Below are 27,292 nucleotides of genomic sequence, written 5' to 3' on the forward strand. Positions count from 1 at the left end.
TTTAGTTTGTGAACTGGTCACCTGAATAGTATCGCATGTTAAATTTATTGGATATAAGATGGCATGGGTGGTTTATTTAGGGAAGTATGAGGCTTTTATTGACATAGTTACTTAGAAAAAACTTCATTAAATCCAAATAGTAAAAAACCAGTCATGATTCTCTTAATAGATCATTTTAAATGTTTCTACATTTTAGCCGTTATGGACCTCCAGAAGATTTGAAGGAACTGATTGATGTTGCCCACTCAATGGGGATTATTGTCCTATTGGATGTTGTACACAGTCATGCATCGAATAATTCTGAAGATGGCCTGAACAAATTTGATGGCACAGATTCTGCTTTTTTCCACTCTGGTCCCAGAGGAACACACACACTTTGGGACAGTCGACTTTTTGACTATGCCAGGTAGGTATACATAATTTCAGAGGCATCAATTTTCTGTTGTTAAAATCTACTTACATAGGGAAATATCCCTAAAGGAGGAAATCCTACAGTTTAAAAAACAGTTGAATGTGGTATTCGTTTTCACACTTCCGGGATAGTACTCTCTTTATTGTGGTTTTTGAACAAATTCAAATATTTCTTTTTATTCAAGATAATTTTGCTGAATTCATGGTTTGCTTTTGAATGCAACCTATGAAATTGCATTTGCAGGTTGCATCCCATTTCTCTTACTTTCACAGAGGATGTTCACACCATCTCAACTGTGAATACAGAGAACAGGGAGCTCCACCTTTTATTTAACACAGTGTGTTACTTATGCATACAGTATGTGTATACTTCTGTAGTCCGGAATGTGCTGGCTTTCCTTTTTCTAAAAAAAATAAATGAAATGAATGTAGGAATTAGACATGCACGTTTGTGACAATTACACAGTTCACTTTCTGTGCAGTGATTTGTGTAATCGGCCCCCTGCTGTACTGCATATACAGTACAACATTTCTGCATTTGGAATTGCATGAAATAGACCATAGAAAGTGTTGCACTATATAGCACTCAAGAGAGAAGAGCTGGTCTTGTGGTAGCAAGCATGACTTGTCCCCTTAGCTAAGCAGGGTCTGCCGTGGTTGCATTTGAATGGGAGACTTGATGTGTGAGCACTGTAACATAATCCCTTTAGGAGATGGAGCCACTCTGGGAAGCATCTAGGTTCTAATTTCCCTCCCTGGCATCTCAGAGATAGAGCTGAGAGAGATTCCTGCCTGCAACCTTGAAGAAGCCACTGCCAGTCTGTGTAGACAATACTAAGTAGATAGACCAATGGTCTGCCTCAGTATATGGCAGCTTCCTATGTTCCCATGTTTCACTTCTTCTGCTGGTTCTAACACTCTAAGTCATAGTCATGGGTTTAAATTTTTCCTGTGTTGACATAGACTAATTCCAAGGGAATTTCTACAGTATATTTCTGATATGATGTAAGTTCTGTTGTAGTCACCTGTAAGGGTAGTGATATGTTTTATGTTCATAAGATACATGCTTTTTAATGGTTGTGCAGCCATTGTAATGGAAATCTTAAATTGCCACATGCAGCAATACCCATGTAACCTACATGGCATGGATTGGAAAGCTGCATTCCTTACAGTGCACTTTCTTTCTGCTAGAGTACCTTTATATTCACATTGTTGGGGAGACAGTAAAAATGGGAATCTAGTGATCTAGACGACTCGTCTATTGTGGTTACCTAGATTAGGGTCAAAGAATTCTTTTAAAAACATAAAACTTTGATGCACAGATTTTTGGGGTTTTTTTTAGATTGCTTGCAAATCTTAAGTGTGTGTTTGTGTAACATCCGTCTCTCTGTATAAAAATAGGAATTAGCTTTTTTCCTTGAATGTCACAAAAAGCAACTGTATTCAACATTTCTCATAATTGTAGAAAGGATGGTGGTACTGTTCGTTTTTGAAGATGGGAAGGTATTTTTGGAATTGTGTAGGAATGGCAGTGGTGGGCTGTCATTTTAAATATTCCCCCCAAAGCTAGCCCTGCACATACGGTTTATAATATATGCAAATGAGATACACTGCAGAAGAATTACTTTAATTTTTAATAAACATTCTTGCTGGATGAAACTTTTTACCTCCTTGCTTCTAAGTTTTAAATTGATATGACAGAATAGGAGACTTTAAGCCACAGATGCTGCTTTAGTTAGAAAATTTTGTGATAACATATAATTTCCCTTGAAGGATCCAGTTTCTTTTATTATCTACAGTCAAACACAGCTGTGTGCAAAATCTTTAAAATGTATCGGGGGGGGGGAGAGGGGAAACCCACAAGATTGTATTGTAATTAAGCCATGTGCTGTTACATTTGTAAGGGATTCTCGAAGTAATTGTCAGTTTTCCTACATTTTTATTGGTATACTATTAAACACATTAAGATGGTCACTCATAAATATAGAAGAATGCCTTTGGTCTGATCCAGCAAAGCCTATGCAGACAGCTCTTTGTCTCTAGCAGAGAAGAAAGGGACAGATGGAGAGAGCAATGTCCAGTTCAGTGGGCCAGTTCAACCATTGTTTTCCTGCTACATGAACATGGTTTCTAATTTCCCAAACTTGTGTGCTCCTTCCTTCCACCACCACCTGCCTTCTCATCTTACACTCTTCAACATCCTAGTTTATTTAAACTTTGGCTCTGCAGGGCATGCAAAGCCAGCAACTGTGGTTTAAATCTAGTTTCTAAACGAGGATATGAAACCAACTTCGGATTCTGCGCTTACATCTTTGAAAACCAGAGTTAAATTACAGTTCTTAGTTTTGCATGAGTCATGGAGATGTTGTTTAAATAAACCAGGATGTTTACTTCATAGCTGCATTATGCAATAGGGAAGGTAGGGGAATGGAGATGACAGCAGCATCCAGGGTCGTAGAATTGGAAGCCACGTTTATTTGGTGGGAAACGATCCTATTCTAGTAGCGTTTGACTTGCAGCACATGACAGGATAATTGAAATCCATCATTACTGCTCTGGCTTGCCTCTTTTAAACTCTGATAATCTGATTTAGGAAGAAGTCGTCCATTTCTTTGGCTTGGCCAGATGATCTATACTAAAAATTGGCATCTCTTAGATTTCCCTTTATTTTTACCCAGACATTTTCAACACGGCTTCTACATTCAAATTTGTGGATGTGTGTACATTATATGTATACCTTTGTTTAAGTCAACTTCTCTTCTCTTTCTGTTGAATCCTTTTGGACAACTTATGTCTTTTTTGTTCCAGTCATGAGTCTCACCCTTCCGAGTTTCTGAAATACTATCAGATCACATTTTATTCCTATTTGAAGTCCACCCTCTTTGTTTCCTGTACTCTTTTAGTTAATATATGGGCATCGGAGACAGTGTGTTTCACCTCCCGTAGTTGATTGAAAATTCCTGGCACATGTTCCACACTACTTCTTCTGCATTTGTCAAATATATTCTTGTCCATAGTACTTTGTGTATTCTTAGTTGCATATGTTTGTTTCTCCCTGGCTAAGAATGTTAGTTTAAGCGTTTTTAGTTCAATTTTCTTGATTTGCAATGCTCCTGCAGACACATTCTTCCCAGTCCTCATGAGGTACAATCCATCTTTTTCTGGGAGTCCTGCATGTTGGTAGCATATGCCATAGTTCAAGAATCCAAACTTTCCCAATGGAATCATATTCATAACTAACTTTTTATTTCCGCAATACTGCTTTCCCCCCACTCTGCCTTCACTAGAGGAGGAAGAATAGATTTAAAAAACCACTTGCACTTCCAGCTTCTTTTCTTTTCTTCCCAGAGCCCCGTAGTCTGTTGAGATCTAGTCAAGGCTTCTGACAGTATTATTTGCCCCAAGTGTATCACCAGGAAGTGAGTGTTTGGTGGGTTTGCTAGTCTTAGCCTGCCATCCTGGTTGCACAAACTGGGAAGAAAGCACACCTCCCAAAATGTTCCTCATTCTTCAATATGTTATTGATACTTTTTTGCCTGTCTTTAGCATAAATAACATGCTGTGCTAGAATATGTAACAACATCCTTGCAAGTCGATGGGCTGGATCATAACATTTCAATCGATGGTGCTTCATGGCTGGGAGCACCTTTCCAGGGAACAAACTTGTAGCCATGGAGAACCACAGCATGAAATGTTACGATCCAACCCACTGTGACTTTCTATGCTTTCAATTTTTTTTAAAAAAAGAATAATTAGAAAACTTTAATTTAGCTCTCCCTCTCTCTCTCAGAGGAGGTGATGATTTTTCTAAACAAGAATATAGAACAAGATGTCTAGCATAAAAATAAACAGTTTTTTCCACTATCAACATTATAATGTAATTCCCATAAGTAAAAAGGAACTTAGGAAATTTCAAAACAGTCTTAAAGGTATCCATAACTCTCAAATCTCTAGACTACTGTTTTAGAAGGATGTATTTCTTTCTTTAATTGAATCCCAGAAGATCTGGATCAGAAGGAAGATCTACATAGGAGATGGTTTGAAGGGAAATAATCCTAGGCAGACTTACTGCCGCTTGTTTTCTTGATTTAATAATAGTACTATGTTGAGAGCGCATGCCTCATTGGAAGAGCTTTATTTTATATTAGTTGCTTGTATTTCCTCACTGTTTTCTTTTACCAAAAGGAAAGCATTTTTATTCTCTTGAAAGGCTGGAAAAGGAAGGGAAGTAGTTTTGTCTTGACACATGACTGGATGCAACAGGGTTGAAAATTGGGGTCTCTTTGTAAAGTTCTCCATGTAAAAGAACACAAGCATTGACTTTTTAAAATCCAAAATCTTTATAACAGTGCATGTTAATGAAGTTAATGAATTTATCTAGCCAAAATGAGGTGTAGTGACTGATGTATGGTGGATTTTGTGGCTGAAAGCAGCAACTCCGCACCTCTTTTCCCTCTACCACCGGTAACATTTAATAATGCAAAATGGATGATGGGATGCGAATGCATTGTGATTCTCTCTATTGCTTTTCTCCTTCATTGATGGCTGATTGCAGAGGTGGGGAAAGTCACAGTGCAATTACATCATGTCACATACTTCGCATTACTAAATTCCAACAGGGAGGAAGATACAAGGGTTGATGATTCTGCCAACTACCACCACGATAATTTACATATATTTCAAGCATTATTTCTGACCCCATTGTACTTTTAAGGAAGAGGAAAGGTACCACTAAGTTCAGGAGGACACCAACATGGCTAAAAAGTAGAGTCAGGGAAGCTATAAAAGGGAAGAAGATTTGCTTCAGAAAATAGAAGTCCTGCCCAACTGAAAAGAACAGGAAGGAACATAAACTCTGGCAAAAGAAATGCAGGGAGACAGTAAGGGATGCCAGAAGAGAGCATATAGCTAGTAGTATCAAGGGGGATAACAAAAACTTCTTGAAATATATCAGAAGCAGAAAACCTCCCAGGGAGGCAGTTGGACTCTTAGATGATGAGGGCGTGAAAGGGATTATTAAGGAAGTTAAGGAGATTTCAGAGAAGCTGAATGAATTCTTTGCATCTGTCTTCACTGCAGAGGAAACTTTCCAGATACCCACTCCAGAACTGAGCTTCTGAGGTTTAGAGGCTGAAGGACTGGGCCAATTTGGGGTGACAACAGAAGATGTTCTAAAGAACATGTCTTGAAAAACTAAACATTAACAAATTACCCGGCCATATGGCATAGACACAAGAGTTCTGAAGGAACTCAAATGTTAAATTGCTGATCTCCTATGTAATTTCCCCCTACAATCAGGCTCTGTACTAGGGGACTGGGAAGTAGCTAATGTTACTCTTATTTTCAACAAATATTGCTGGTCTATGACCGAAATAAAGTTTTACTTACTTACTATTTTCAACAAGGGATCCAGGAGGATGTGGGAAACTACAGACTGGTTAGCTTCACTTCAGTGCAGGATAAATTGATGTACAGCATACTTAAGGACAAAATTGTTAAACACATAGAAGAACCAGCCTAGCTGAAGGAAAACCAGCATGACTTGCCCAAGGCCAAGTCTTGGCCCACTAACCTTTTGGAGTTCTTTGAGAGAAGGCCAGGAAATTTAGGAAGTACTTTTTCACACAGCACATGATTTATGGAATTTTCTGCCATGGGATATGGTGATGGCCACTAGCTTGGGTGGCTTTAAAAGGGACTTGGACAATTAATGGAGGACAGGTCCTGTAATCCCCAAATAGCAAAGCAAAACCAGTTTGGTGAGAAAGCAGCAAAGCAAACGGTCTTGAGACAGTTCTTTAGTATTGAAGAACTACAAGGATTTATTTAAAGAAAAGGTTACAAACAAATGTGAAAAAGCCTGAAGCTTAATTTCAGCTGTAGCTCATGGCTGAAGAGAGAGACCAAAACAGCCAGCCATTTCTGGAGAGACAAAATGGAGACTAACACTGGAAGAACAAAGAGGGGAGGAGTCCACTTTTATCCATGACCCTAACTCCCCCCCCCACCTAGTGGTTACTATGTGTCATTGCAGCTGAGAGCTGATGCTGCCAGGGTCCTAGCAAGTTTTCTCTCTGGTCTCCCCACCCCCCATCTCTGTGCAGAATGAGTTTTGTTCTGGGTGGCAGTATCAAGGCAGTGTGTACACACTTACATTCAGAGTGCGGCCTTCCTGATTAGACCTGAGTGGGATCTAAAATTAACTGAGTGGACTTCAAAAAATGTGTATGTGCAAATTTGCATGCCTTAGAGCCACACTGGTCCTAACTCCAACAGGTCCATCAGTGGCTACTAGTCTGGTGGCTATAGGCCACCTTCAGCCTCAGACAGGATGCCTCTAAATACCAATTGCAGGGGAGCAACAGCAGCAGGGAGGGCATATCCTAAGCTCTTGTCTGTGGGCTTCTCAGAGGCATCTGGTGGGCCAGTGTGTGAAACAGGTTGTTGGAGTAGATAGGCCTTGGGCCTAATATAGCAGGGCTGTTCCTACATTCTTAGAAAATTTTCCAAGCTAATATTTCTGCACTTATTATACGATGCACTGATTTTCCTAGTTAATACATAGTTGGAGAAACTGACCCAATTGGCTGCCATGGTCTCCAAGTTAGCATCGCTAGCCTTTGCTGAAGCAAATTAGAAGTTATGTTCTTAGAAACCATAAGGAGTTACACATTTCAGACTCAGCTTTTTGTAATGAGCTCTGATACTGATGTTGCCTTGGCAATTTTCTTTCATTACATCACAATTATCTTGCATTACTTCTGGCCTAAATGGTCTTTATCCCTGTTAGTCCAAAGATAATCCTGGCTACAATAAAGCCTTAATTGTAGTCTTGATTTTTCACAAATCAAGACTACAAGTAAGACTACGAGGGAGAAGATCTGGTCCTGTAGTAGCAAGCATGAATTGTTCCCTTTGATAAGCAGGTTTGCATTTGAATAGGAGACTACATGTGAACTCTGTAAGGTATTCCCCTTAGGAGATGAGGGGAAGATCATCTGTATGCTTGCATGCAGAAGGTTCCAAGTTCCCTCCCCGGCATCTCGAACTAGGGCTGGGAGAGACTCCTGCCTGTAACCTTGGAAAAGCCACTGCCAGTCTGTGTAGACAATACTGAGCTAGATAGACCAGTGGTCTGACTCTGTAGAAGGCCGCTTCCTATGTTTAACAAACCCATCTCCCACTCAAAGCAAGACTAGATAGAAAGAGTTTTCTGTGCATTTTGAAAGCTTTCTGTTCAGCTCTACTAACACAGCAGACACCTGTTATTCTCTGCCTTTTTCTAATCATTAGAATCTAAAGTGATCTATGTTGGGTTGCTGGTGTAGATTCGCTTAAAATTATTCTCTATTGTTACTTTGCTCTGTACATCATTGAACCCTCCATCTCATTCTGACAAAAGTATTCCCTTCAGATATTTGATGAAAGTGTGTTAATGATGTTGAAGTTACATACTGTAGAAGTCTTTTAAACTGACGCAACATGTAATGATTCTGTAATTATAGCAAATCTTGGTTTTGAACATGTGTAGCCATCTTAGTTGCATAAAATTGATAGAAATATGGTAAGTTAACACAGAAACGGAAGCCACACTTGGATGAGTCGAACTTTCTAAAATTTATGTGTCTTCAGAAGTTAAGAATTATCATGCATCCAAATTCTTCTTCCAATTCTCTGGGTATGATACATCCAAATGGAGGCAATCATTAGACCTCTTCTGAAGAAGCCTGCATTGGATCCCTCAGAGTTAAGCAACTATAGGTCTGTCTCCAACCTTCCATGGTTTGGCAAGGTAATGAGAGGGTGGTGTTGTCCCAGTTCCAAACAGTCTTGGAGGAAATTGATTTTTTAGACCCATTTTAAACTGGCTTGCAGGCAGGCGTTGTGGTGGAGACACTCCCTTGGTTTGGCTAATGGATGATCTCCAATTAGAAATTGACAGAGACACTGTGACTTTATTGGTCCTTTTGGATCACAGCGGCTTTCCATACTATTGACCATAGTATTATTCTCAAACATCTGAGGAAGTTGGGGTTGGAGACATTGCTTTGAGTGGAAGTAGTTCCCCTCCTACCTTTCCGGCAGATTCCAGATTGTGTCGTTGTGTCTTTTATATGGCACCTCTCACCTCCATACTGTCTCCAATGCTTTTTAACATCTACATGTAACTTGGGAGAAATCATCAGAAGATTTGGTGCAGGATGCTATCAGTACAGAAGAACCTCAGTATTCTTGGGGGTTCTGTTCGTCGCTACTACGGCAAATATGGAAACCCTGAATACTGGAACATTGGAGTTATGGAAATCCGGGCATAGGTTTCTGGAGGTCGGGAAAAGCCACATAAATGGGGTAAAAGGCCGTAGAAATGTGGAGGGAAGTTGCCTATTGTTCTTTGTGTGTCCCCAGCAATCCAGCAGTAACCCTCAATAGTAAAAAAAAATCATCCAAAAATCATGTTTCCTCCATTTTCTTTTCTTTTTCCTCTCCCCCCCAATGAATCCATAAAATGGCTCCTTTTTTCAAAATGGTGAGGTCATTTCTGACAACCCCTGACCTGCAGATACGCGGATTTAACCTTTTTTAAAACCGTTTTTTCCTGTGTATACCCAGGTCAGGTGTCTATTACCTGACTGTGGATATGCACGTCCACAGATGCTTGATCCACGGAAATCAAGGTTCTACTGTATGCTGATACCCAAATCTTTGTCTCCATATTTATGCAGTTTGCACCCCTATGAATGGAACTGTCATGTAGCTTTTTAAAAGACTCCTAGTGTCTCGGGTTGAGGTGGTGGCCAGAGGTGCTTTCTGTCAGCTTCGGCTGATATGCCAGCTGCATCCGTTTCTTGAGATAAACAACTCAGAACTGTGGTACATATGTTGTTAACCTCCAGACTCAACTACTGCAATGTGGTCTATGTTGGGGTACCTTTGTATGTAGTCCAGAAACTGCAGTTGGTACAGGTTATGGGGGCCAGATTAGTCTCTGGGTCCTTTCAGAGACCATATTATTCCTATACTAAAAGAACTACACCGGCTACCAATATGTTTCTAGGCAACCTACAATGTGCTGGATATAACCTATACAGCCCTAAACAACTTAGGCCCTGGGTATTTAAGAGAACGTCTTTTTCGCCATGAGCCCCATCGCCCATTGAGATCATCCGGAGAGGCTGATCATTTACTCTGCAGTTGCCACCAGCTTGTCTGTTAGCTACACAGGAACGGACCTACTCTGTTGCTGCCCTGAAATGCTGGAATGTACTCCCTGCTGAAATAAGAGCCTCCCAATCTCTGACAGCTTTTTAAAAGTCCTTAAAGATTTGGTTTTTTACCCAAGTTTTTTTAACTTGATGGTGGTTTTCCATTGTTTTAAGGTTTTCATTAGTGTCTTAATTTGTTTAATGTTGTAATTTAGGTTGATCAACAAATTTGATCAATAGATGGATAGATAAATGGAAGCTGTCTTGAGTCTCAATGACTTCAACTTAAGAATGAAAATAAAAGAGACTTTTGAATGCATAACTTCAGCTAGATTTCATGCTCTGGTACCAAGCCTATTGATCATTTATTCCAGCCCCTTTATATACCCACCCAAAACAGTGCTTCTTGTTGTTCCTCCTTTTCAACATGTCAACATTATTTAAGATTAAAGAGCACAACTAGGTGTATGCTTTTTATAAATGAATCTTATTTTATGCTAATAATTACTGTATAGACAAAATATGTTTACTGTTGGAGCAGGGACAATTAAATAGGAATTGCAGGTGTTACTCCGCAGGGAATTGTTAGGAGGTTTTTTTGGTTTGTTTGTTTGTTTGTTTGTTTGTTTGTTTGTTTTTGCTGCAAGCATCACTTAAAGAGGATGGCTTTGTGTTTGTTAACAGTGTGTGAATGTCTTAAGTGCCTGAGCCAATTTTAGTTGACTTGAGCTTTAAATGCTAAAAAATCCTCTCTCTTACAAAAGGAAAACCTTTTGGCTAGGCTACTTTCCTATTCTGTTCACCTTCCTATGTATCTCTGAATCAATCTTAAATCATTATTAAGATATACCATCTCACCAAGCTGTTCAAAAGACTGTCTCTAAAGTCAATAGATCTTTTTAACTTCCACTAAATGTATTTCATTTTTAATATCCACAAAAGAACAAAACCTTACTTGAAAAGCAGAGCCCTTCATTTATATTTGAAGACTGCCTGAACCACAGTGTCTGAATTCAAATTAGTATCTGGAGATTTCCAATTTTAGGAAGGAGAGAATCAAATAAATCAGGAATCTAACTTGAAATAAATGATTTTTGAAAAGGCCTTGTTTTTCTTTGATGATGTCTTGCAATTTGAAATAACCTTTTGGATTCTAATTCCCCGACCGTTCAGAACACATGTGACACTAGGCTTTCAAGCTTTACTGCTGTTGCAGGGTCTATTGCGGGTCTGCTCCTGAGATGAGGTGAAGAAAGTTCTAGTCAGTTCACAAAGCTGTGAAAGTCATCCTTTGCATTCTATTGTGCATCTGTCTTTGCACTGAAAACATGATTGATTTATAATTGTATAAAAGAAAATAGAACACTGTCCCTTTTAATAAATCTATTCCTTAGAAAAAGACATTGAGCTCCCGGGATTTCATTTTAAGAAAAAATGAAAAATGCTGCAATTTGCAAGCAATCTCTCCCATCCACTTTAAATGCTATCTTTTTGTTGTTAATCTGACCTATTGGGAAGCTGATCTGGCTACACCTAGTCCCAATCCAACAACTTTGTATACACCCTTGTTTTTTTCCTTATTCAATTCAATGTCAAGGAATGCTCAATTTTCCAATAGGCAACTATATTATGGGTAGTAATTGCATAATGGTTTTCTGTATACAGAAAGTCCTCAGACTTAAAACATGGTTTTCATGAACCTGTTGTGCCACAAGTTGAAATGTCTTAACTCATAACATATTTTACTGTAGTAAACAATGTTATAAAGAGTGGTTTGAACATGAGAACAGCTCTGCTGGACCAGGCCCAAGGCCCATCTAGTCCAGCATCCTGTTTCACACAGTGGCCCACCAGATGCTGCTAGAAGCCTACAGGCAGGAGTTGAGAGAATGCCCTCTCTCCTGCTGTTACTCCCCTGCAACTGGTACTCAGAGGCATCCTGCTTTTGAGGCTGGAGGTGGCCTATAGTCCTCTGATTAGCAGCCAATGCTAGACCTCTACTCCATGAAGTTATGAAACCCCTCTTAAACCCATCCAGGTTGTTGGCTGTCACCACATCTTGTGGCAGGCAGTTCCACAAGTTGATTATGCATTGTGTAAAAAAGTACTTAGGTTTGTTGTTCCTAATTTCCTGGCAATCAGTTTCATGGGATGACTCCTGGTTCTAGTGTTATATGAGAGGGAGAAGAATTTATCTCTATGCACTTTCTCTACACTATGCATGACTTTATCGACCTCTGTCATGTCTCCCTGTTTGGGTCCTGAGCCAAGGCGAAATATCCCTTTTTTCCCCTGTTGCCATCAAAACTGATGGTGGGTCAATCACAGATGTGCAGACATGGATTAGAGAAGTTGATGGTGGAGAATCGGCTCATCCTTGCAACCCAGTCCCTTCTAGGGATGTGCAGAACCAGTCCGCAGTCCAATGATTCGGTCCAGGCCCAGGGTTTGTGGGTTCGTGATCGAACCGAACACCACCACCCCCCGGTTCCATCTGGACTGGAATCGAACCACCGGTCCGGTCCAACAGGTCTGCAAATTATTATTTTTTAAAAAATTAAATGAAAAATAACTACCTGTAGCCCCTTTGGGGGCTTGCTGCAGCCACGGGGGGGGGGGTAGTGGTGTTCCATGAAGGTTCCCCCTCCCCACGCCAGCCTCCCTCACCACTGCCGTGGCCGGGTAAATGTAGTCTTTTTGGTCCTTTCAGGTCTCCGTAAAGGTGAGCGGTGGCCATTTTGGCCACTGCTGTACATGTGCAAATGCCCTCTGCAAGGCATAGAGGGAATTTGCTCATGCGTGGCGGTGGCCAATATGGCCACCGCTCACCTTTATGGAGGCCCAAAAGGGTTAAAAAGACTACATTTTCCCGGCCACAGCAGTGATGAGGGAGGCCGACGGGGGGGGGGGAGGGGGAACCCTCGCAGACACACACACACCCCCGCAGCTACAGCAAGCCCCCAAAAGGGGCTACAGGTAGTTATTTTTCATTTTTTTAAAAAAAAATTGCGGACTGGATCGGGGGCAGGGGTTTGATGGAGGCCGGACCGAACTGGCCTGGTTCCGTTCAAGGCCATTCCAGCCTCGAACTGAACCGGGCCAGATGGTTCCATGCACACCCCAGTCCCTTCCTGGCTCTCTCTCATTTTCCATGGAAGGAAAGAACACAATTGGATAGCTCCCCTCCATCTCCTCATGGGCAACAGTTAGATGGAGAAGAAAGGACAGGAAGTGACATGTGTACTGGGAATGGGCTGGGATCTCTCCCTCTTGCCATCAGAGCATGTCAGCTGAACTTGGATGAGGAGGAGCAGAAGCATTAGTGGTGTCAATGGAGGAAGCCTCTTGACAGGTGAGTTATCTAGTCCCTTAGATGTTGCAGCAGCAGCTTCCAGTCTTGATGACAATGTGAGCTTAAGCCACCATTTTTGCTACCTTCTCTAGCGCACACACCAGCAGCCATCTATTGGAGCTTCCTCTCCTGCACCAAGCATTGTTAAGTGGAAACAAGGCAGCAATTTACTACTACTATGCATATGTATATACCATATTTAGGAGAGACCATATTACTCCTGTGTTGAAAGAACTACACTGGTTGCCGATACATTTCCAGGCAAAAGTGCTGGTTATTACCTATAAAGCCCCAAACAGCGTAGGCCCTGGGTATTTAAGAGAACATCTTCTTCGCCATGAGCCCCACTGCCTGTAATGATGATCTGGAGAGTTTCATCTGTAGGTGCTGCCAACTCGTCTGGTGGCTACTTGGGAACGGGCCTTTTTCCGTTGCTGTCCCTGGACTTTGGAATGGGCTCCCTGTTGAGATAAGAGCTTCCCCATCTCTGGCAACTTTTAAAAAGGCACTGAATACACATTTATTAGCCCTGGCTTTTAATTAGATCTATGTTTCTAAAAATAAAAATAAAAAATCAATACTGTGTTTTAAAAGTTTTTTTTTTAAAAAAATAATGTTTTAATTATTTTAATTGTTAAGTAATTTAATGTTTTGAATTATTTTAATTGTAAACCACCCTGAAACGCAAGTTTTGGGCGGTATAGAAATATTTTAATTAATTAATTAATTAATTAATTAATATATTTAAGTACCATTTGTCTTAATTCAGGATGTTTTAAGTCAAAGATTTCCTGTACTGCTACTACCATGCCATGCGGTGGCTGCCATGCATCGGGAAATCTCCTTGCATGTGTGGAAGCCATTTGTGTGGTCAGTAATACCATTTTGACCACACAAATGGCTTCTGCATATGCACAGAGGCCAGGTGAGTGCTGTAGCCATAGCAACTGCTGTGCGGAATGCTGGACAGGGCGCCGCTGCTCAAAACAGCTTGCAGGTGGTATAGGAGGCTGGTGGTATAGGTGGTAACTCTCACCACTGCCAAGAAGTACCCACACTGACCACCTCTGTTTAAAATGAGGGTTAGAGGGCTTACCATTGTCATTCGTTCTCTAAAATACATAGAAATTGAAATTTACAGTGGCCACCTTAGCTTCTGCACCATGTAAGCAGGAAATGTTTTCTTGTCCAAGCAGCACTAGTCTGACCTCCTGCTGGATCCTGCATGCTATAATGTGTTAATCCAACACAGCGCACCATCCAAAAGACTTGTGCTCCTCCCACTTTTTTGCTCTATAACTTTGTGCTTTTTATTTATAGTTACATAGTCTTGCTGTATTTATCAGGCTTGTATGCAATTACACCTTTTTGTACCTTCTATACCTTTAGATCTTGTATGCCTTTTATATTATTTTATGCCCTTTTATGCATTTAAATGCTTTTAAATGTTTTCTTATGCCTTTTAATGTATCATTATGCATTATATTTTTTGCTGTGTAACCACTCCCCATAACCACCCCCTGTATTTTATGCTGGTCTATGACCGTAATAAAGATGATTGATATTATGTTTGCTTTACAAATTGGATCCCATGTACTCATATTTTTGCCTTGGTTTTTTAGCTTGACATTGAGCTGGGAGGAGATAAATCCTGGCAGAAATTAAAAGAAGTCTATTTCCACAAGTCATCTGCTAGATTTCTTGCTTGATGGATCTATAAAAGGCACAGTGCTTCCCCCTGAATGCCACCTATTATACTACATATATTTGCCCATATTAAAAAAATCATGGTGAAAGATTTCTTGGTTTAAGTACTTGCTGCAACTGAATGTTACATCATCAATGTTTGGGGGGTTTTTTTGCTTTGCATTACTTAACAGTAAGTCTCACAGGATACTTCCCCCCAGTTTCTGTGTTGAAGAAAAAGTTAATATGCTCACTGACCTCAAATTAGTATTCCCAGAGCTTCATCCTCCTCTCTAACTCAACATTTCTTCTGATGTTCTTATCTTGACTGACTAAGATTAATTATGGTTTCTCTAATTTAAGTACTTTAATAATGAAATAATTGTAATGCATTGGATTGTTCATCTGAAATAAACCTCTTGCTTTCTTTTTAAACTATAGCATATAGATATAGCTCTGTGTTGAGGATAGTTTGAGACTTACTTTCCAGATGAAAACTAGATATATGTGTTCATTCTGTTTAAAAAGTTTGAATATTCAACCCTCTCTCCAGTTTTGAACTATGCATATAAATGAATTTGCAAATACTGTCCTTTCAATTTTTTAAAGGTTTCAAAAACTGTCATACGGAAAATCCCTATTGAATGTATACCTAATTAAATTCTTAATTTTCATGAAAAAGCAGTCCAGTGTGAAAATATGAGAACTGCTTTTTCTTACATCTGTAAAGTGATAAATTCTGGTTGTTGCTTACATTGTAATGCATTGGATTGTTCAGCTCAAATATAGGCACATGCGATTTTGGCCATAAAGAAACTGAGAGTGGGAGGGTGAAAAAAAGTATTGTGTATTTGATATTTTGATTGCAAGAAGGATATTTGAATGTGAATGTTTCTATAAATTTAGTTTAGGGTGTGGTCTAAGACATTTTTTTACTGCTTAACTTTCAGTGCTTTAGTGAATTATGAGACAAAGGGGCTATTCTCACGATTAACAAAAATCTGGCTAGGAGAGCCTAGCCCGATTTTTGTTAATCGTAAGAACCACCAGGCTCGCAAGCGACCCTGGTGGTTTTTGAGTGGCTAACCCACTCAAGTACTCCGCCCCTTAGCCCGAGTTTGCAGAGCGAGCGCTCCACAAACCCGGGCTATCTGCTCGTGAGTAGCTGCGGCGTGGCTCTGCAGCGTGGCTACTCATGAGTAGACTCCCGACCGGGAGGCGAAAAGCCACCTCCCGGCTCCGGGGGTCTCCCCAGTATGCCCTGCGCACTTGTGCAGGGCATACTGGGGCTTCCGGGGGCCATGCGGCCCCCGCTCCCCTCAGCCCCCACCAGCTCCATCACGGAGCCAGCAATCATGTGGGCGGCCAATCCGGCTGCCCAGGCTCCTGCCCGGTCGTCTGTGGGGAGAGCAGGCTTAGCCCACTTTCCCCGCAGTTTCAGCAAAAACGGGTCTCACGGATCGTGAGACCCGCTTCATGCTCAGAGTCATCAGGGCTAAGTTCTAGGTCCTGTTTTCAGTGGTCAGTCTTAGATACAGGGCACTATTGGGGTTCGCTTATTTTTTAAAAAATATTGTTTTGTCATTTAAGACAACTTGTGCATTGCCTAACTTCACTATTTCATTAATGAAATATTAATGTTATTCATATTTCAGCTGGGAAGTTTTGCGATTTCTTCTCTCTAACCTAAGATGGTGGATAGAGGAATATGGCTTTGATGGCTTTCGATTTGATGGTGTTTCATCTATGCTATATCACCATCATGGTATTGGTAAGTTAAAACTGCATAGCAGTGGCATTAATGATGTATTGTAATAATGTATCACACAGTAATTTGAAGGTTGTTAGTAGCATTATTATTTTTTTAACATGGACAATTTGACTAGGTATAATTTTGGACTTTTGCATTTTTATCTTATTAGGTGAAGGCTTTAGTGGGGATTACAATGAATATTTTGGTATGCATGTTGATGAAGATGCACTGGCTTATCTAATGATGGCAAACCACATGATACATTTCTTGCATCCGGAGTGTATAACAATAGCAGAGGTAATGCTTAGAATATAGGTTACCATACATTATTTCTAGTTATTTCATTATTTGTAAGAAGTTTTAACTGAATCAGTAATCAATTATGACTGCACTAACTTCCACATTCTCTTTAGTAATGATTTAGCTTATTAAGCATCTAAGTTTTAAATCCATTGGTTTCAAATGAAGAGTTAAATATACATATGCTTAAATTTGTCCCATTTAATCTCCTGGACTTAAACACATTCAGCTTGGGTTAGATTGTACCCTTTGTTAGTAAATTAGTTGAATTAATCTATCTGCAAACATATGATGATGATGATGAATCACTTTTTCCTTTTAAGATACATTATTATCAATCACTTTTTTCTTTTAAGATTCAGATGGTCCACCCAGGCACCTTATGGATCCTGATGGTTTGCAGGGGGTGCTTAGGGAGTTTCCCAGCAATCTGGTAGGCAACTCGCCAGCGCTACTTGTTGAGGCCTGGAACATCGGGGCTACAAGGGCGCTTGATGAGTTTGTTCCTGAGCAGCCTCTTAGGGCTCGTGGATCTCGACTTCCTTGGTTTTCTTAGGAACTTTGAGAGATGAAGCAAGTCAAAAGATGCCTAGAGCACCTCTGGAGGAATACAAAGACAGAAGCCGACTGAGCATGGTTGCTTGCCCATGTTCAGGAGTATACAGTGGCGATAAGGGTGGCTAAATCTTCTCATTTCTTCTTGCATATTGCATCAGCGGATTCCTGTCCAGTGGCCCTTTTCCAGATCACCCTTTCTTTGCTGGGAAGGGTTGATTCTTGTGACCTTCTGCCTGGCCGCTGTGACATGTTTGCTAAGTTTTCTTTGATAAAGTTACTCGCTTTTGGTCAGAGTTTCATTCCAATTCCTCAGTATCTGTTGAGATAATAGAGGCTGGGTCTTGTGATACTATCTGGGATACCTTTGAGCTTGTTGAGGCTGATGATGTGGACAGGATTCGTGCCAATGTGGGCACAGCGACCTCTAGCCTGGATCCTTGTCCCTCCTGGCTTATTAGGGCTGTGAGGGGGAATGTTCTCTTCCAGCTCCGGGAGATGGTTAATTCCTCTCTTCGGGAGGGGTTTGTTCCATCAGCCCTTAAAGAGGTGGTGGTCTTCAGGAGAGGTCCTAAAGAAGCCTTCTCTTGTCCCTGACAGTCTGGATAACTACAATCCAATCTCCAATCTTCCTTTTCTTGGTAAGATTTTAGAGAAGGTGGTTTGTGCTCAGTTGATGAAGAGACCTTGGAGGACACTGATTTCCTAGATCCTTGCCAGTCAAGTTGTAGGCTGCAGCACAACACTGAAATGGCAATGGTTGCCCTGTTGGATGACCTGTATTGTAACCTTGGTGTGGGAAGCACACCTCTCTTGGGTCTTCTTAATCTCTCAGTGCCCTTTGATACCATTGACTATGCTATCCTTCAGGAGTGCTTAAGTGGGCTGGGTCTTAAGTGGGCGCTGTTCTTCAGTGGTTCCAATCCTACCTCACTGGGTGATTCCAGTCGGTGTCGATTTGGGGTGAGTGTTCTGCGCCCTTGCCCCTTTCTTGTGGGGTTCCACAGGGTTTAGTCCTTGCTCCCATTCTCTTTAACATCTATATGAAGCAGCTGTGCTTGGTCATCTGTTTGTTTGGGGTAGGTTTTCATCAGTATGCTGATGATACTCAGCTTTATATCTCTACACCTGGCCAAACAGATGTTGTTCATGTGATGGCTCAGTGACTAGAGGCTGTCAGGACCTGGATGAGCCAAAACAAGCTCAGGCTTAATCCCTCAAAGACCGAGTTGCTCTTATGCAGTTTAGGATCTAGCCAATTGCCATGTGTGAGTTTATCTCTTGACGCAGTTGCACTTCCTTTGAAAGAGCTGGTTCGTGATCTGGGGGACCTCCTGGACTTGTGGCTCCTGCTTGAACAGCAGGTGGAGGATGTGGCCAGGGGTTCCTTTGCCCAGCTTCAGTTGGTTTGCCAGTTATGACCTTTCCTCGACTGGCAGGCCCTGACAACAATAACTCATGCCTTTGTTACCTCTCATTTGGATTACTGTAATGCGCTCTATGTAGGGTTGCCTTTGAAAATGATTTGGAAGCTTCAACTAGTCCAGAATGAAGCAGCCCGCTTCTTCATGGGTGCCCGTAGATTTGATAGTGTCACAACTCTCTTACAGTCGCTGCACTGGTTGCCTGTTCTCTTCCGGGTCCAATTCAAGGTGGTGGTTCTCACTGACAAAATGCTTATGGGCTTAGCACCTGTATATCTCCAGGATCACCTCTCTCAGCCAGTTGTATCCCGTCCTGTGAGGTCTTCTCAGCTGGCCCTCCTTAGTATCCCGGGTGTTGGTGTAATGCGTGGTGCCTGAGCCCATAGGAGGGCCTTCTCTCTGGCCACTCCTCTTCTTTCGAACACTCTTCCCCCCCAGATTCATTCAGCCCCCTCCCTGGCTGCTTTTAACGCCCTTCTTAAGACACACCTGTTTCGCCAGTTATTTGCTTTTTAATAATTTTTAAAAATTGTTTATTGTTGGTATTTCTGTTGTTCACTGCCTAGAGTCTTTGGAGAAGGCAGTATATAAGATGTTTCAATCAATCAATCAATCAATCAATCAATCAATGTTGATTGCTAGTATATAGTTTTGAAAAGCTTCTTGTAGTTGGAAGCACATTGTTCATGTATGAAACATTAAATATGAAACTAAGTATATGTTTATAATATTATGTGTTTATAAGATAAGATATGCTATTAATATATCTTATTATAATCCAGCTTGTTTATAATTTGTGGATGTTGACTAATTATTCAAGGTTTTGAAAGGCTGAAACTAATATTTTCAAAGCAATTTCAAAAAAAATTCATAATCTGTGATATATCATAAATATCACTGGTTTTCCTACTTCAGATTTATCATTAAAATTCTTTCAAATTGTAGGTACTATATGCAGGATTTATGAATAAAACCATAAATTTATTGAGAAGTGTTCTAAGGGGCAAAGGAGTATTGCAGGCATAGAGAATTATTACACTTGAAAACACTAACCTTGAGTAAACATCTCAAGAAAGTAATTTGTGGTTATTTGAGGCAAAGAGTTCTATCTAGACTCCTGCTAGCATAGTCTATTCCTTATTATTTAGTACTGCGCAACTAGTTTATATGCAATTTGGATTAATATACAAGGAGAGGGAAGGAGATGGGGAAAAACATTAATAAGACCTAAAATGTTGCCACAAATATTCCAGGTAGGATGCACCAACAACTACGTCAGTGCAACATGAAAGAATATAGCTCTATGCTACTGTATAAAGTTTGGGATATAAGAACTTTGCATATCCTTAGGAGATCTCAAACTTCCTGTGTTGCAATATAGGAATTCAGTGTGATCCACTCCTTTTTTAAAAAAAAAGATATTGACATGTTCTCAATTATTTAAAACAGAAACTGATGAAATGAAGCAATTATGGGATGTATTAAACTTAAAATTGTCTTATTGATTTTGGGGTTTATTTCAACTAAAACTAGTCCATCATCCAATGAACCACAGTGGTTATCAGCATTCCTACCAGTAAAACAGAGTTGAGCCTCTTTACATTACCTGGTGTGTGTTTTTTTTAAACGAGATGTGCCTTCAATTTATTCTACTTAAATTGAAAACTACTTCAATTTCAATACATCATTTTTCTGTCTTGTGGGAGCCTCTATATAAAATGTGGAATTGATCCACATGCTCATGGTGGAAAGAAATTGGGAGGGAGGAACTATTGATATCATTCTAAATTACAAATGGCTAGCATGAATTTGAACATGCATATAATGATAGTGGAATGAATGGCGCCACATGAGAGATGTGAGCCTTTGTCTAGAACAGGATCGATTTGTAGTCCTGTTCCATGAGGGCCTGTCTGATAAAATTAAGTAACAGATTTTTAAATATATATATATTCTGAATATTCTTCAATTAAAGTCATGTTGCCTTCCCTACTCAATGTGGGGAGAGAAACATATTAGAGAACTAAGCTGTGAGTCTGTGCTACTTGATAGTGATGTCTATTGAAATCAATATGTTATGAAGCTGGATGTTTAATGTGCTTATGCCTCTCCTTAGCAATGTATAGGGAAAAGTTTGCACAAGATAACTCTCCAGTTGTTTCTGGCTTATGATTCTTTAATTATGAGATCAAATGATGCCTGTTAAGCCACAACTGAGTAAAGATCTAAAAACATAATGTTCTCAAAAGACAAGCTTTCACAACTCTTGACTCGTCGATTTGAATTGAGGATAACTACTGTACCTTCTCAGTACCATTTGGTTCTCAGAATGTTAATTTAAACTCCCAACAGACCACCATACATGTTGCATTAGGAGTTGGTCTGATTAGATGTGAATTAATCTACTGAAACTTCTCCATTGTCCTAGGACACTTACTTGCTGGTCTAGAAATGTAGCCATATCAAAAATGCAACAGTGCTTGGGGAACTTCTTGACCTTTCCAGGTTCAAAGCATAATACTCTTGCTTATGTAACTGTCTCCCTTGCCTGAAAAAAAGTTCAGTCCTCAGAGTACAAGCTTGACATGCACGGTATGCCTGCTGGGCATACCATTCCAAGGAGAGCCATGCTCTGCCAAGAGTATATGACTGTTCTTAAAACTTGTAAGATTGTACAGTTTTAAATTATTTTTAGTTGTGTATATTTTTCATATCTGCTTTGCTTTCATACCTATCAGTAGAAAGCTCTCTTCTCCCCTCACCCCACCCTTCCAAGTAGAGTTTTATTTGTCAATCTTCTTCTTTTAAAATATATATTCTTCAAGGACGTTTCTGGAATGCCAGCCCTTGGCTGTCCAATTGCAGAAGGAGGAGGTGGATTTGATTATCGCTTGGCCATGGCAGTTCCTGACAAATGGATTCAGGTCAGGGCATAAGATTGTGTGTGTGTGTGTGTGTGTGTGTGTGTGTGTGTGTGTGTGTGTGTGATATGCATGAAGCGCAATTCAGAGTACGAATCGTGGCACATCCCTTTAAAACGGAGGGATTACACATCCCCTTTAACATGCAGGAGAGCGAGTCCATACCTGCTCTGCCGCACACCACCATTTCTGTAATCAGGGCACTCCCTCCCCAGCTATCAGTGTGCACTGACAGTCCTCTCCCATGGTTGCCCCTGCACAACACTGGCATGCACATGGCCTCCACGCGTGCACAGCGACCATTTTTATTGTCAGCAATCATACCGTGCCAGTATCGCATGGGGGCAGCTGCTGGTGTGTGCAGATAGCTGGTGGGAACACCGGGATTACGGAAGTGGTGGCATGTGGTGGAGGAGGATCCCTCCATCATGGTTTTTTGGACTGAATTTTGATTATCCCTACAACAGGCTTTATTTGTAACAAAATAGAAATTAACAATACTTTTATATCTTTGTTGTGAACATAAGGTATGACAAGTATTTCATGACTCATTAATTGAGCGTATAAATTTTGTAGCTTAAGTACAACTAGATGTACCTGCATTTTAGGCTTGCCATTGTTGCGCTATAATGATAAAAAAAAATCTGTAACAATCTGTAACTGTAACTTTTGAGAATAATGGTATGATGAATAAATCCAAGTTCTTCTATTCTAATTCTAAAAAGGGAATTAAAACCCATTTTTCATTCAGTTAATCACATAATTGTGTGACAAATTATTTCTCCCAACATTTTTAAGAATTAGTCCTTCATAGTTCTATATACTGTTTCCAAAAGAGCTGGAAGGTTTGGGGAAACAACACACCTGTGGCCAAATAAGAGGTACCAACATGCTTAGGATGACCTCTAGATATATCATTTCCACAAAAATCTGAAGAAAAAAACCCTAAGGGTTTTTGTTTTGTTTTTTTAAACACCCAAACTGTCCTCATGTTAGTCAATGGGACAGCATGTTTATGGAGTCAGACAGTTAAGAAACACAGATGGACAGAGCTAATGGAAGTCAATGGTAAGGACTGGAATAGAAGGAGGACTTCAGCAAGAACAGTGGGACATTTCTCAGCTTGATCAACCCTTTCTGCTTCTGAGGGGGAAAACTGTGTAACAGTCTCCACTGAATACACTGAAACTGTGCTTCTTTTGTAACCCTGTTCTCTTTCTGAAGAATAAAGAGTCTGACACAGGTAATCTCTTGGTGTTATGAAGTACTGCCTTTCAAGGTGCTAGTGGGAGAATGTTGAGGGCACTTCTTCACAACACTTTACCTTTGGGGCAACATGCTAGAGGTTCAGATAACCACAATAAGACAAAGCCTTAAGCTTTATTGTAGGGGTGTGCATGAACCAAAAACCATGGTCCAGTTTGAATTCAGATAGAATTTGAACTGAACCAGTTGTTGCTGAACCAGCTCTGGGATGATTATTCCCCTTTGCAAGGGGGTGCTTTACAAGTGCTTTACAAATGGAATCCAGTGAGGAATCTGATGAGAATTCCCCTTTACAAGCAAAGGGGTGGCGGAATCCTCTAAGGGATGGCCGGGGAAGCGGCGAGAAAAGTAATTTAAATGTCTCAGTGTGGCTTCCAGCACTACCACTCAAACACACACACCCCAGCACAGCATATGCATGCACAATCCCTCTTTAGCAAGCTGCCCACATGGCTGCTGTGCAGTTCCAGCCTCCGCAGATGGTGTCCATGCAGATGGTGTCAGAGTCCATGCAGATGGTGTCTGCGTATCCGTGGAAGCCATATCTGTGCTGCTGCCGCCATGTGGACTAGGGGTGTGTACGGAACTGCCAAACTGTGGTCCAGCACTGGGGTTGGGGTTTGCTTTAAGAGCGGGGGGAGGGTTTACTTACCCCTACCACCGCTTTCCCCTTCCGGCGCCCGTAATTTTGCTAGTAATTGGGGCGGTAGGATACCTCCCTGCCACCCCTTCCCCCATTTCACTGCTAAAAGCTCCCAGATATCTTCTGCACACGCGCATGTCACGGAGACGTGACTGAAGGAGGTCGATAAATCCGCAAAGTGCAACCTTCGGAATCCGAAGAGGCAAAATCCTCTGCCTGCCCTTAAAAATTAAAGGACGCTGGAGCAGCAACCACACTGCTTATGTCTTAAGATGACTCGCCAACTCAGGTCAACGTCACTGTCTTGTCTAACTCAAGGAGTTGGTCGGTTTTACTTGAAGCAGCGCGACAACAGGCTAGGCGCCGCCACCCCACTCCCTCGTGTTGTCCTTCTTTCGGAGTCTCCTTTCTCCATAGTCTCAGAGAAAAAAGCTATACTAAGCAGCAGTGGCAGAGTGGGCATCGTTTCCACAGGGCACTGCTGCTAAGATGCACAGATCTGGCACCAAGAGAAGAAAGCACTCCCCTTCCCTTCCCCATCCGAACTCTACTTGCGCGCAGTCCCTGCTTCTCTCTTCCTTCCTTCTCCGCTTTGGCAGGCACCAGAGCACTGGGGCCCCCAGCAAAGGGAGCGAGAGAGAACAAAAGCCCTAACGAAACCCAAGAAAATTTCCAAGTGACGCAAGAGGCAGGGAAGCACCGCCTGAGGGAGCTTGGGACAGAAAACACACAGAGTCAAAAGCCCTTTCCAGAAAGACCGAGTCCAGCACGAAGCAAGGAGGAGGAGAGGGGAGGGAGAGAGAAGGGTCCCACGTCCCAGTGTGTCTCTTCCTTGTCAGAAACTCCACCCGTGCCCTCAGGCTGGGATGCAGGCACTAGGGACCAGTAACGAGTGCAAAACGGAGCCACTTAGTGAGGGCGCCTCAGCTTGGACTCTCCCCCTCCATGATGTGCGCACGCAGAAGACTTCTGGGAGCCTTTAGCAGTCAAACGGGGGAAGGGGCAGCAGGGAGGTATCCTGCCACCCCAATTACTAGCAAAATTACGGGCGCCGGAGGGGGAAAGTGGTGGGAGGGGTAAGTAAACCCTCCCCCTGCTCTTAAAGCAACCCCCCACCCGAACCGCTCGAACCCCGAACCGCCCAGGTCCGGACCGGTCCGGAGACCTTTAGAATGGCCTCCGGACCGGTCCAGGCACATCCCTAATGTGGACAGCTTGCTAAAGAGGAATTGCACATGCTTAAGTCTCTCTCCCCTTTCAGCCTTAAGCTTAGCTTTCCTATCCTTTTGTAACTTCTAAATAAATTATTATTGTTCTTCAAACTCAAAGAACTGTCTCCAGACCACCTGCTTGGATGAATTCTCCCCAAACTGCCTTTGCTCTGCTAGTGGGAGTTGAACTGACATTCTTCCCCCACAGATGTAGAGCAACATTTTGTTGTGGGTCCATCCTTGTAACTGCAAAATCACTATAATCTGACAATGATAAGAGTAATAAATTTATGGTATGTGCCTTAAATAAACCAATAGTAGCCTGAAATATCTGCAAAATACATGCTTAGCATGGTTAGGGGCCCACCTAGGTGATTTTCATGCCTGGACCAGCAAGCGGGGTGGGGGGGGGACATGCCCAGCAGTCCGTTCCCCCCCCCCCGCCATGGGGCGGGAGAAGAAGAGGTTGACTGCTTGGCTAAACCCCCATACCCCGGCAGCCACCTCTCGGCCACGCAGCGGCTTTGATTTAAAAACAAAAAACAAAACATGTAGCTTCACCACGGTTGGCAGGCACGGGATGGCTGTAGGAGGCCTCTCAGACATTTGGAGGCCCCAGACCGGGGGCCCCAGGTCCGGGGGTTAGGGTGCCTCTGAGCATGGTTACCTAATCTGGCACAAAGCAGTGCACAACTCACTTTTTAGACATCAAAAAACTGATAAAGAGAACTGTTAGAACATTTTCATACAATGCTTGACCTGGTTTTTCTAAGATGTTGCTTTAGAATGTATTCATGTTGCTTTAGAACATTATTCTCAAACTTGGATTCTCAGATGATTTTGAACTACACTCCCATCGTCCTGGCTTGGGGTTTTTCCATCCCTTGGGGGGTGGTACAAGTTGTAGTCTGACAAGTTTGAGAACACCTGTTTAAGGGTGCCCCTCAGCTTTTCCTGCCCCCCTCAGCTAATTTCAATGAACAGCTTTGTGGAATCCTGTCTCTGATTAGTATTAGTCCTAGTGAGAGCATGTATGAGCCTCCCCGCCACTCACTATATTTCCCTGATGCTGGTGTGTAAATCCAGCTTAGAGGGTTTGAAAAGAGAAGCAGCATGAAGAGTGAATAGTCCATGTTATGCAGAAAGATTGTTTTACTTCTTCAAAAGGGTACCTTTTGGTACCCCTTTATGTGGATTTTGAGTCAATTATAAACTGGCAACACATCTTTGTTTTGTTTCTGTTCTTTAAAAGACTACTTCATCTTTTTAATATATACAATTCTGTCTTCAGAATTTTGTTTGGAGGTTGTTAGTGGCTTTTGTATTGTTGTTTTTCATTAATCAGGAATGTTCTTTTCCACCAGACTGTAGTGCTTCGAAATACAGTCTTTTAAAGTACCATGTTGAATATATGATACTATAGGTTAAGCAAAGTTTGATCCACATAGTAAAATCTTGCTGCAGATGTTAGTAACATGGAAGTAAAGAAGTCTTTCTTTTTGACATGCTCTAATAGCAGATTAGTCTGTGTTGATAGTAATGAATTTTTAACTTGCTCCAGGCATTTCCTGAACTGCATGCCAGACAGTAAAATACCCTGTGAAACACTACAGAAATAGCTCTTCTTACTTAAGGTTAAATTAGAGCCAATACAATTAGCAGAGGCTTATGCAGTATTGCATAACAAGGAAAAGGAAGGTTTAGTAGTGAAATTGCTCTGTTTAGTCAATCATTAAAATTATGGCAAGTAGCCCTCACTGTTTTACAGAGGTATGGAGAAAATCAATTTAAATAGCACTGACATGCATAGTTATTAATCAGACGTTGGCAGCTGTTTTGGCAGAAAAATAAAATATGGGCTTAAAAATGTTGGGAAATGTTATAGAGCTGAGACAAAAATCCCATTTGGGACATCAAAAAGCATACTTGTACCATTTGTAAGCTTTGAAATCATAAAAGACTCAGACTATGAATGTTAGTCTCATAATTGAGGGAGGAAGCATGGAAAAAAGCATAATATAGTGTAACCAAGACAAAACTAATTTTGAATTTTGTTTTGTTTTGTTTTACAGATAATTAAAGAGCTCAAAGATGAAGACTGGAATATGGGCAATCTAGTATTCACACTAACAAACAGACGACATGGCGAGAAATATATTGCTTATGCAGAAAGCCATGACCAGGTACTACACACATTTTGAAAGTAAAGTTGAAATTCAGTAAAGGAGGAGTAAAGTAACAAAGAAGGCACTGGGGTACATATATCACCACATATTGTAATGCCAGTGTTATTTGCATTACTAGTCTGGAAAAGACTCCTTTCCCACAAGCAACGGAAATAACGGTCCTGGTCTAAGCATCGATAGACTTAGAGGGTGATTATGTAATTATAACAGAATTTTGTGAGGTTTCTTTGACCTCTTGCAACATAAGTGCATAGTACTTTAAGTTTCCATGCAATGCAATGCAACCCCAATATCTGTATCAGTACCGCAATTTTAAATGATATTACAAGTGATGTTGGATGAAACACTACATCATGTAACTTCATTAAGGTTGAGCCAGAC

General features: G+C 41.2%; 1 protein-coding gene across 4 annotated transcripts in view; it reads left to right on the plus strand.

The window, feature by feature from the left end:
* GBE1 (1,4-alpha-glucan branching enzyme 1) overlaps window positions 1–27,292 on the plus strand; it is a 244,734-nt gene that overhangs the window by 140,873 nt on the left and 76,569 nt on the right. For all 4 annotated transcript variants that reach the window (XM_053309154.1, XM_053309157.1, XM_053309156.1 and 1 more), the window contains 5 exons: window positions 197–406; window positions 16,308–16,423; window positions 16,575–16,702; window positions 21,510–21,608; window positions 26,798–26,908. In XM_053309154.1, coding sequence (XP_053165129.1) covers window positions 197–406; window positions 16,308–16,423; window positions 16,575–16,702; window positions 21,510–21,608; window positions 26,798–26,908 — 664 coding nt within the window. The remainder of the gene's footprint in view (window positions 1–196; window positions 407–16,307; window positions 16,424–16,574; window positions 16,703–21,509; window positions 21,609–26,797; window positions 26,909–27,292) is intronic.

Source organism: Hemicordylus capensis, chromosome 3 (assembly GCF_027244095.1).
Source record: "Hemicordylus capensis ecotype Gifberg chromosome 3, rHemCap1.1.pri, whole genome shotgun sequence".
NCBI lineage: Eukaryota > Metazoa > Chordata > Lepidosauria > Squamata > Cordylidae > Hemicordylus > Hemicordylus capensis.